Genomic DNA, 12,054 nt, shown 5'->3' with positions numbered 1-12,054 from the left:
CACACACACACCCCTCTGAAGTGTGTGTTTGTGCTCCTCAGGGCTGTGCATCATGATCGCCGCCTCCATCTACACGGACATCTTCCATAAAGACAAGGAACAGGGCTGGTACGGAGCCTCCTTCATCCTGGCCTGGATCTCCGTCTGTCTCACCTTCATCTCCTGCATCACCTACTTCACCCTGCGCAAGAAGTTGGCGTGAAGAACACACACTCACACACAAGCACACAAAGACTACAGATACCATCATTTTTAACACATACACACACACACACAGTCTGCATCAGTAGATGTTTAAACACTCGTCAGATGTTGTCGATGATGATCCTCTGATCTCAGAACTGCTCAGGTTGGAATCAAGTGTCTCACAGCATATGTAGATCACATATCTTATCCATTATATAGCTGAATGTAAAACAATGTCTTAAAATCTTAATGTCTTAATCTGTCATTGTTGTGTTGCAAATGTAGTGTTTTCACAATAGTTTAACAGTAGTTACAGGTGATTATTCAATTAGACTACCTGACTGTGTTTGTTTCTATGTTAAAATGGTTATCATGTGTCCTGTACTAACGATCTGATCCACCCAAGGGTGGATTTTGCCAATTTAACTAATGTTGGTCACTGCAAAATATCATTACCATCACAAAATGAAATAATTTGATTATTAGGATGTTGCTTTTTTAAATTAAATGATTTCACAATACATAAGATATGAATTTTGGAGACATTTTCACCAACGATGTGCACTGAGTTGGTAATGATCCTTTGTTTTAGTGTCTGTGATGGTTCCCGTTGTTTGAATTTGGGTGCTCTGTGATTGGCAGCTCCTCCTAGAACTCACCTCAAACTGCAGTCCATTGCCTACACCTGCTGCTGTGCTTCAGATGCTCTTTTAAAGGACATTACTAGCAGAGACAAAGGAGGCTTGGACTTGGGATATTGGGTTGTAAGTAAGTAAGTAAGTAAAATATATATTTTTTTATATATATAGCACAGAGTATAATAATAATAATAATAATAATAATAATAAATAAAAATAAAATAAGAATAAAACAACATGGAAGACAATATACTAAAAAACACAGTACTAAGATTAGATTAAAACGCCTGGGAGAAAAGATGTTTTCAGCCTCTTTTTAAAAATGGTAATAGACTGTGCAAGGTGAATATCCAGTGGCAGCTGATTCTATAAGCGAGGGCCAGCAACTGATAAAACTCTGTCGCCCTTGGTTTTTAAACGCTATCGAGGGACATATAAAAGATACTGATCAGCAGACCTTAAGGATCTACTAGATGAATGTGGGATAAGATCTTTTAAATAAGAGGGGGCTTGATCATTAACAAAAGAATTTATAACTGAATCCTGAGATGGACTGAGAGCCAATGGAGTGATGTTAAGATCGGGGTGACATGGTCAAATTTCTTTGCTCTAGTTAACATCCTTGCAGCTGCATTTTGAACCATCTGGAGGCTTGTGTTTGGTTTGTATTGTTTTGAGCACTTTAACATTGCTACAACAGCACATTACACCAGCAGCCAGGCACCCTGCTTTACACACTGATAATGCTGACTATTTCAGAAATATTGTTATGTTTTCTGTTGTTTTTGTTCCATTATAGTGATTTACTTTTGAGCTTAATAAAGCCTTTTCCTCTTGAGCCTTATGTTTGCGTGTGTCCCATCTTTTGTTGCTTCCCATCGAGCCAGGGGTTGTAACAAATTGAGATCAGTTTTGAAGATGGCGCCATTGTTCATGGCTGGCCATCTGCTATCTGTTTTGTTTGTCCTTTGTTTAAGCTCCTCTCTGACTCACACTGTACGTGCACTGTTAGTAAACGACCGTCAAACGCTCCTTAATATAAGGAGCTCAGCTGAAGTTTTATCAAGCACTGCTTTGAGGGGATCTAATTTTAATTGTCCACCTCCACCTTTTATAACGTCTATTTGCTCGGCCGGTCGCTATAGGATTTCCCTGGGAGGAAACGCCACCGACGGAGAGGAAAGCGGGGAGGAATTGCAGTCAAGAAGAAAAAAGAAGAGGTATAAACTTAGTCATTGGTGTACAGCACTAGACATTAAGACATATAAGTCATTTGATGGTGCTAGAACAATTTAAAAACACAGTTTCAAGTTGTGTCACCATATATATCAATGAGCACAATGTTGAAACATCTGAGGAAGTGGTGAAATTAGCCGATGACTTCGTACTGACGCACAAATCCACTTTTGTTGATGTGCATGTTCATGATGTTCAGTCTGCTACCTCTGTAAAGTCTCCATCTTTAAAGTGACCATGTTTTCATGGGAAAACTTGACCAGAGTAAAACATGCAATTACTGCTGGGAGAAAGGACACTGGAAACTGGATTCTCCAGTCCTTAAGAATAAATCCATATGAACTGTGTACATTCATCTGTTAAGTCTGCTGCTTCGGTGGAACCAGTTCTATTTGAAGGGATTAAAATGTTTGAAAATCAAAAACCCAATGTTGAATTTGTTTTCTTACTCACCTTTCATTACAGAAGGTTGTGTATCTTTAGGAGAGGAGAAAGAAGTCCCTGTTAAAATATTACAGAATACTGGATCAATGGATTCTTTCATCTTGGAGTCTGTTCTGCCACTTTCCTCATGATCCCATACTGGTAAGAGTGTGTTCATTAGGAGAATAGGACTGAATGTTCTACCTGTGCCTCTTCATAAGTTAAGACTTCAGTCTGAATTGATTCAAGGTGAGGTTGTAGTGGGAGTACGACCAGCCTTGCCAACTGAAGGAGTTCATGTTATTGTAGGAAACTGACTAGTATGTGAGCGTGTATGGGCTGAAGGTTCAGTGTTCCCTATAGTTACTGCTAATAATAAAAGTGAAACTGAACGAAGTCAAGACGCCACCTGTGTAGTGACTCATGCAATGAAGCAGGGAAAGGATGAATTGACTGATCAAAAGGAAACTGTCCCTGCATTCCATTCGGAAGGGCTCATCCCTATGCCCTAATCCCTTCAAAAGTGAATACTTTAAAGGGTGTAGGGAACCAGACAACTGTTTCTTGAAGTGCCCTTCTGCGTCATCATCACGTGCCCACACGGAGACGCCGTCATCATGCAAAGAATCTGCGCAAAGGATCATGGGAACCCGATGCGTTCCTCACTCAGGGCCGGATTCAGGCATGGGCTGAGCCCACCCAAATGACTGTCTTGCCCACCCAATCAGAATTAGATAAAGATTACTTAAATTATTTTTTGTGCATAGATTAAAACTAATCTGAAACCGACTGTATTTTGAGAAGTTTAAGCTATAGCTTGAGACTGCCCAAACAATCATAAAATAACTAGTGAAAACTGCAGCATATTTCTTTTATTAGCTGAATGTAAGGCGCGCTGAATTCACGCAGAGGCTTCAGTCGGTTGCAGAAAACAGAGGCTGACAACGAGTGAAAACAGGCAGAAATATTTGCGCGCTATCACGGGGAGTTTGTGAGTTATGAGGAGTTAAATGCACGAATATGTATCATAGCCTACCACTGAAATTACCTGAGCAGCTTTAATGTTCTAAAAGAAAAAACATCATTCAGTAATGTGAGTTTATTGCATGGATGGCCCTTACGAAAAAGAAGTTTATTCAAGTGTGCTATTACTATACTTCTTTTAAACTAAAAATAGGAAAGTATGCTTTTAGTTTACTTTTTATGTACTTCTCAGAAATGGGCTTTATGTACTTCTTAGAAATATACTTAAAATGACATTTAAGTATAATTGACTTATACTTACAAAAAGTCTAAATATACTTGAACTTTACTTAAGTATACTTAATAAAATAAACTTGAAGTATACTCCTTTTTGGTAAGGGGGGCATGAGCATATATAAGCGTCTAAAATGCATGTAGGCTATACAGTTGAAAGCTTACCCCTTTTGACTTGCTGTTAATGTTGAATGTAAGAATCATTTACTATAGCAACAGATTCCTGATTCCTGAGCTGATTCCTCTTTGGATGAGTTTTTCCAGTGTGCTGTCACTCCCACAGAAATGGGTAACCTTGCTCTTGCTGCGATATTTCTTTTGGCCTTGTCTTAAATGAGACATTTCTATTTATATCAAAAAAATGTAAGACCTGCCAGCTAACCAGTAAGCCAAATCAAGTGTTGAAACCTTTTGAACATCTCATTGTTGATTTTGTCGGGCCACTTCCTTGTTCGAAGTCAGGAAGCAATTATTTGTTTACTGTGTGTTTGAACACACATTTTTTACGGCAGCATATTCATTACGTACTGTAGAATTACATCGCATTCTATTGTCTGTTTTTCAAGAGTCTGGTAAAGTTGCGGAGCCTCCAAAAATTTTGGCACCGCATGTTTTGGGGTTCAAGAACTAACTCATTCAGGCAAGAGAACTCGAAAAACAAAATATGAAGTGATTGTATGACCGTACAGTTGAAGGTCGAGTGTTTGAACCAGGAGATCAAGTTCTGGTACTCCGGCGAACAGTATCTTCTCCTTTCGAAGCCAAATTTGATGGCCTGTTTGTTGTGCAACATGAGTTGTGATGAAGTTTATGACGTTATAACATCATCACGGAAAAAGTCAGTTAAAGGGTACCATGTAAACTTATTAAAACCATACTATGAAAATGAGACTAAATCTGTAACGAATCAGATATCTGTGCATTCAGTACTTTCTTACTTATCTGTTAGTGGGGGTAAGGTGAGTTTATTTGGGGAGGAAGAGGAGACCATTTCCCCTGATGATTGTGTTCCTCGGTCGCTTAAAAAATTCTGAATCCTGAACTTATTCTTCATTATTTGTCTCATGAAAGATGCCAGGAGTTATGTCAGTTGTTAAGTAGCTTTCCTGAATTGTTTGGAGATGCGCCTATCATACTGACAGGGTGCAGCATGATATTAATGTGGGGGATGCGAAGCCTATCAAACAGCGTTTTTACCATGTTGCACTTGCGAAACGGGAATTAATGGAGAAAGAAATCAAGTATATGCAGGATCACAATATTGCGGTACCTTAGTTTGTGTGACTGTTGGGAATCTCATTTAAAGCACCTTTGTGCAGTGTTGCAACATCTATCTGATGCTTGGCTTACAGTGAATTTAGCAAAATGTGAGTTGGCCAAGGCAACCGTAGCGTTCCTTGGTAAGATGGTGGGGAATGGTAAAGTGTGTCTCCTCGCTCCCCTCCCCTCCGATGACAGAATAGGCTTATGCGGTATTTAGGATTGGTAGTATACTACCAATCTTTTTGTTGTAATTTCTCCACAGTAGTGGCACCTCTTATGGATTTATTAAAGAGTAAGACAAAGTTCGTCTGGTACTCTAGTTGCCAACTGACTTTTAAAAATGTTAAGTCCTTGTTGTGTTCAGCACCTGTGCTTCTGGCTCGGTGTTTGGATAAAACATTCACGTTGCATGTTGATGCCAGTAACGTCGATGGGAGGGAGTTGATCATCCAGTCAGTTTCTTTACGAGGAAGGTTAATTCTTATCAGCATCACTACTCTGTATTTGGGCATTGCAGCATTTTGCTGTCTCTTAATTCCAGTGCACCAATTGTGGTATACAGACCATAATCCTCTAACTTTTATGTATTGTCTACAGTGTCTGAATCAAAGGTTGATCCAGTGGTCCCTTTTTTTGCAGTCTTTCTGCTTGGATATTCAGCACGTTCGAGGAACGGAAAATGTGGTAGCAGATGCACAGTTGCGCATTCCAAGAACACCATAATGGATCTTTGAGTCCCTGTCTTATGGAGAGGGGTGTGACAGTTCCCGTTGTTTGAATTTAGGTGCTTTGTGACTGGCAGCTCCGCCTATAACTCCCCCCAATTAAGTACACCTGCCTCTGTGGTTCAGACGCTTCTTTAATGGGTTGCAAAGACTAAAGCCTCAAATCCAAAGAGATATTCTTTATAAAAGTTAAGACTTTTCCATGCCCTCCTAAAATGCCTCATTTAAACACGCCCCCACATCTCTACATCACTGTGTGGGAAGATTTGAATAACACTGTCCGGATGTTCATCAAAGAAAGAAGGTGTAACTTTATTGTTGCTGCCGCCGCTGTCATGTTGTGGAGACGCTGTGTGTTTCGTTGTGAAAGCAGAACTACTTTGTTTGTTCTTCCAAAAGAGGACAGGACTAGAAATCAGTGGTTAAGTTGTATTTACAACAGAACAGTTCAACACAAATATTCAGATGTGTTCAGCAGATTATACGGAGAACTGTTTCCTGATCCTGGGAGAGAAGACTACAATGTTCTGTTCTGACTCACAGACTGTAAGTACGTTTACATATGTAAAGGATTTGTCACTGATGATTCAGACGTGAGTTTTGAGCAGTGTAGAGTAGCGCTTGTTTGTCGTTTCTCCGATCACAGATGCAGATATGGTTTTATGTTTATGCAGCATGATACGCAACGCGTAAAAACACAGTATAAATCATTTTAATCTGTAATTATATCTCCACTGGATGCAACAAATGCCTTGTTTATAATGGGTTTTATTGGTTGTGTCTCGTCACGCCAGGACACAGGGCATCACAGTATGTTAAGGGGCGTAACATTTCCGTCACACGCTTGAGGTATTCAGCCAATCACGACGCACTGGATAGCTGGCCAATCAGAGCACACTTCGCTTTTTAGAATGATGAGCTTTGTAAAAAACAATGCCTTTCAGAAAGGCTGGAAAAAGGGGAAACAATAATATACCATACATGGAAAATAATGTTTTTTTTAACCTTAAACCACATGAACACATTTCATTACACCAAATACACAACAACGTTCATTTTAGCAGCATCATATGAACCCTTTAAAGGAGATTACTAGCAGAGACAAAGGAGGCTTGGCCTTGGGATATTGGGTTGTGTTTGGTTTGTATTGTTTTGAGCACTTTAACATTGCTACAACAGCACATTACACCAGCAGCCAGGAACCCCGCTTTACACACTGATAATGCTGATTGTTTCAGAAATGTTTTCTTTTCTGTTGTGTTTTGTTCCATTATAGTGATTTACTTTTGAGCTTAATAAAGCCTTTTCTTATTGAGCCTTATGTTTGCATGTGTCCTTCCTTTTGTTGCTTCCCTTCGAGCCAGGGGCTGTTACAATATCTGCTAAATGAAACAGCTTTTAGACAATAAAATGTGTTTCTGAATTAAAAAAATATTTCAAAACTACCACATCTGTATAACAAAGAAGAATCATGATGATTTTAGCATGTTTTATTAAATTAAAGTTTAAACTGAAGACTGAAAATGTAGAATAAGTTATTAAAGTTAAGGTTTAAAACTTAAATCTAAAGCGATCATCATGTAGTGTCAGACAGTAATGTATTAATAATAATAATAATGAATAAAGAAAAATGTATTAATGTTGATGTTTTATGACGAAAGCAACAAAAAAGTCTAGTAGTAATTAACATATTAACAGGAAAATAGCAATAAACCACACAGTTTATTGTTCTGGTACAAAATACACAAAATGAAGTGGAATTTCTTCCTTAACCACAGAAGATTTCACTGCAATACATTTATATTTTCATGAAGGGCTGGTGTTCCAATACAAATGTTGAGTTTGGACATCTGAACTGAAACCATAGGTGCTTTAATACATAAAAACAAACACAGTTCAGAGCGAAGAATGGATCAGAGTGGGCTGAACTCCTCGTCTGAACAGTGAGACACAAAGCTCAGTGGAGACAGAAGCAGAGTGACGGGAGGAGACACGGGCAGCTCAAGGAGAGAGAGAGAGGCGGGGCTGTGCAAGGGAGGGGCGGGGTTGTGCGAGAGAGGGGCGGGGCATGGTGAGAGAGGGGCGGGGCGAGGAGGAGGAGGAGGCAGGAGAGGCGGGGAGAAGTACGGAGACAGAGGCGAGAGTGAAGGCGACTGTGGAGGAAAGGTGAAGTTCCTGCAGGGGTAAAACACGCTCTTGTGCTTGGGTCCCACCATCAGAAACTTCTTGGTGTAGTTGTTGAGCGTCGACACGCCAGATGACATGCAGCAGGTGAAGGCCACCCACGCCACGCTACAAACACCAGACACAACATCAGCAAAGGACCACCAGACCTTGTGTGAAAGCATTCATATACACAGACTTAGGACTGATAACACCACATGACACTGTAAAATCTGATCTGAAAACACTCAGCAAGCACCTGCCCACGGCTTGACATCTTGAATTCTAACAAACAAGGTTGTTATGACATCATTATATTAGATACCAGTTAAATTCACAATTCTGGATTCCTACTTTGTTACTACAGTAAAAATACCACAACCAATATAAAGTTCAAACATTATTAAAGACCAGTTCACTTAAGACCTAACCGACTGTGTTTCTGTTCAAATGCAAGAAGATGCAAAAGAGAACTCAATTCAGTATTAGCGAATACCAACTTGATTTCTTTTGCGTCCTCTATCGCTTGAATGATTTAAATTGACAAGGCTTAAACACGTGCAAACGATAAACGTTCATGACGATGTGGCACTGGCCCGAATCCATCAAATATCCCGCCCCGGGCCGTCGGGCAGTCAGGTCTATCACACACTTCACTATTTTCTGTTAGATCTGTCAACTCTGACAATATGCAGACTTACTCTGACTTTCAGCAAGTAGCCAGACAAAAACCATGGCAAAGGTAATTTAGTGTGTTCCAGCCTTAACACACACACACAATCTCACTCTGACACTTGTGTTGTACTCACTAAAAGGCCCATGAGTATCCATAACTGTGAGGCTTAAAGTCCTCAGGGCCGAGAGAGATCGTCACCTGGAAAACCTGCATATACATCATGTGAGCGACCATCCCAACCAGCCCTGAGAGAGAGAGAGAGAGAGAGAGACTGCAGCTGAGGATACACAGACAGGACAAAGGTTACGGTGTGTGTGTGTGTGTGTGTGTGTGTGTGTGTGTGTGTGTGTGTGTGTGTGTGTGTGTGTGTGTGTGTGTGTGTGTGTGTGTTGTACCTCCCAGAACAGTGCAGACGGCAGCAAAGGCATTCAGTAGCTGACCCCAGCGCTGCTGTGGAGGAAACCAGGACGACAGACACAACTGCAGCAGCAAGAGCAGAGAACTGACACACAACAGAGCGATGTACAGCAGCTCCATCCCCACGTACAGCCACACGATCCCTGCACACACACACACACACACACACACACACACACACACACACACACACTCACGTGTTGAGATTCACACACACACAAGCACTTCAACAGAGATTCAGAGTCATTGCATTTCTGTGTGTGTGTGTGTGTCATTGCCTTTCTCTGATGCAGGCGTGAGAGCCATGAAACTGCGGCACTTCTCCTCTGAAACAGACAGACATCACACCATTCAACATTAAAGCAGAAGTTCCACTGGAGAAGAGAGGAGAAAAACACATGAGGATTCTGTGCTCGTCCACTCTCAGTGGCTCCTGTGTTCATGAGATGATGCTTGTGGACCTCTTAACCCAAACCCTTCACACCACGCTTTACTGCGATGAACATTTCCCTGACAAAAAGTCGAAAACTACAGAAAACACATCCAGGTGACAAGTGAGGCGACATGAACTAAACCTGATAATCATGATCTCCAGCAGAATCTGAAACATGTTCATGATCACTGACACTCATTCACTTACATGTGATTAGTCACATAGAAACAGAGAAAAAACCATAAAGCTTTCAGTGTCATCAAGCTCCTGTTTTAAAGCTATTAAACACCTAAAACATCCTGTATATCACAGAATATTTCCTCTCAGAATTCTCACTCTATTCATTTTTGCAATATTTAATATGCATGTCCTGCAGCTTCATTCTCGATCTGTATGAACACACCACAGCTGAACTAATCCTCTTTAGAGAATCTCTCCCAATCTCTCACACAAACACATACGGAGCAGATCTAACACATAAACCTCTTCATCACCATAATAAATCTCATCTCAAGAGAAGCTATGATCGACGTGCCACTGCGAGACGTCGGCTGGAGGAGCGTCAAACATGCTCTGTTACAGCACAAACCTCTAAACACACCCCCGGACTGTACAATAAACCTTTCCATCTTCTTCTGAAGACCACAAGAAAAAAAACAACAACTAATATCTGCCTGGCTTTAAGAAGAACCTTTACAATATCACAGTGTTCTTAATTCATGTTCTTGCTGCTACCGTAAATGAATCATCAACGTTTCAGCCAAATCTGGTCACAAAACCTTCAAAATGAATAAGAATTATTCAGTGAAATAATGGGGTGACCCCGTGACCTCTGACCCGAGGCATCGGTGAAGATGTTCTCCTCACAGGTGGTCCAGAGCCCCGCGTGGAAGGAGGGGAAGATGAAGCGATCGTCGCCGGTCTCCCAGGAGAAGGATCCGTCGGAGACGCCGTGCACCGGAGTGCACCTGAGCCGGCGGGACGGGGAGCACAGCGGCTTCGGGACCTTCTGCCGGCCCACGCACCAGTACGAGGACGAGAGAGACACCAGAGACAGCAGCAGAGACAGCAGCGTCTGCAGGAAGGACAAGCGTGGAGAACGCAGGACCGACAGAAGAGACATGCTGCAGAGAAAGAACCAAAGCCAGTGAAAGAGGGACGTTTTTCTTATTTCTACATCATAAATCACCTGAAGCAGACTCACCTTACTAAAGCAAAGGCTGGATTTCTTGCTCTTGATATTTTAGGTGTCACATAGGTATTTTCAGAAACAATGAAACATGACATCCAGCAGCACTGAATGAGTCTCATTGCGGTGTGTTTGTGACTGATACACACACACACACACACACAGGATTAACCTGCGCTCTAATCTGTCAATCTGTTCCAGCTCAGTGACACAATCATCTTGAATTGCTTCTAACACACACACATACACCACAGCTGGATGTTAATGTATTTATAGCAGTGTGTTGTTCAGCAAAGAAGTGCAGACTTACCCATGATACACTCCCCTTACATACAGGGTCCGCTCATCACACTCATTTTCTCATCCTCATGTCACTCAAACCATTTCTTTCTTCTGTGGAGACGAGGTTTTCATACAGTGATCAGGAGCTGTCACATACAAACAAGCTAGAGAAGAGGAGTGTGTGTAAGTGGATTGGTTAAGAGTATGGGGTGGTTAAGTGTTTGCAGAATAGGTGTGTCTTTATCTGCTTCTTGAGAGATATGATGGTCTCAGTAGTTCGGCTGGAGGTTTGCAGCTCATTCCACCGGAGAGGAACAGAGAGGGTGAAGGGTCTGGAAACAGACTTTGTGCCTCATTGTAAGGGAACAAGAAGGTGTCGCTCATTCACAAACCCCAGCTGATGGGAGGAAGCATACAGTCCTGAAAAGCCAGTGTTCGAGAGAGAGAGAGAGAGAGAGAGAGAGGTGTTAAGGTGAAAGAGACCAGAGGCAGATCAGTGGTGAGCATGAAGGCAGAGCTACAGAGAACTCTACGGCTGTGCGATTAAACTATATCATATCAAGATTGCAATAACATTTATATCGATAACGGTGATAAGCTCTGAACATTTTTACTGGAAACGGATTCATCGAACACATCTTATAACACAGCAGAAATAAAGGCGTGCCAGTCAGTGCATGTTCTGCGTGTCTCTGTGTGAATGAATGGAGCGGTTTTGTCTGATATACAAACTCAAACACACATGATGCTTGTCTCAATAAATGAGGACATGAACACATGAACTTCATCTCCAGAGCTGCTCTAAAACTCACTTCAGTGGATTTACACCACTTACTTTGAAAAAAAAAAAAAAAACTACCGTCAAATACACACACTGAAATTGAAAGCAAAACCGAAAGACCTTCATGACAACCCATCAAAATAAAAGTCCGGTTTAACTAGAAGAACTTATGACAGAAATGTAATAGTATTGTATGCTAAAATTTAAGTCTCAAAGTATTATTATTATTGATTGTATTTTTTTTTTTTGAGGAATATCGTACAACCAAGTAATTTTTTAAAATTAATTTATACATTTCTGTTGTGCAGCATCTTGCTTGACAATAAAAATATGTTTTGTTGTGAATTAATTTAATTTGATTACATTTTAAAAAGAATTGTCAAAC

General features: G+C 40.9%; 3 protein-coding genes across 3 annotated transcripts in view; 1 reads left to right on the top strand and 2 right to left on the bottom strand.

The window, feature by feature from the left end:
* Nucleotides 1–1,668, top strand: part of LOC109102366 (epithelial membrane protein 1-like) — a 5,177-nt gene extending 3,509 nt beyond the window's left edge. The window contains exon 5 of the mRNA XM_042716345.1: nt 42–1,668. Within this exon, the coding sequence (XP_042572279.1) occupies nt 42–202 (161 nt within the window). The 3' untranslated portion in view covers nt 203–1,668. The remainder of the gene's footprint in view (nt 1–41) is intronic.
* Nucleotides 1,669–7,371: 5,703 nt separating this feature from the next.
* Nucleotides 7,372–9,149, bottom strand: LOC109102794 (germ cell-specific gene 1 protein-like). The gene is made up of 3 exons (XM_042716337.1): nt 8,963–9,149; nt 8,701–8,812; nt 7,372–8,020 (listed from the first exon to the last, which is right to left on the bottom strand). The coding sequence occupies exons 1-3, from the start codon at nt 9,102–9,104 to the stop codon at nt 7,642–7,644; spliced, it is 633 nt and encodes a 210-aa protein (XP_042572271.1). The 5' UTR covers nt 9,105–9,149; the 3' UTR covers nt 7,372–7,641.
* A 17-nt stretch (nt 9,150–9,166) lies between these two features.
* Nucleotides 9,167–11,709, bottom strand: LOC122135846 (germ cell-specific gene 1-like protein). Its single transcript, XM_042716366.1, has 2 exons — nt 10,255–11,709; nt 9,167–9,310 (listed from the first exon to the last, which is right to left on the bottom strand). The coding sequence occupies exons 1-2, from the start codon at nt 10,538–10,540 to the stop codon at nt 9,228–9,230; spliced, it is 369 nt and encodes a 122-aa protein (XP_042572300.1). The 5' UTR covers nt 10,541–11,709; the 3' UTR covers nt 9,167–9,227.
* Nucleotides 11,710–12,054: the final 345 nt, after the last annotated feature.

This window comes from Cyprinus carpio, chromosome A3 (genome assembly GCF_018340385.1).
Source record: "Cyprinus carpio isolate SPL01 chromosome A3, ASM1834038v1, whole genome shotgun sequence".
Classification (NCBI taxonomy): Eukaryota; Metazoa; Chordata; class Actinopteri; order Cypriniformes; family Cyprinidae; genus Cyprinus; species Cyprinus carpio.
This window is presented reverse-complemented; position numbering and strand designations above follow the sequence as displayed.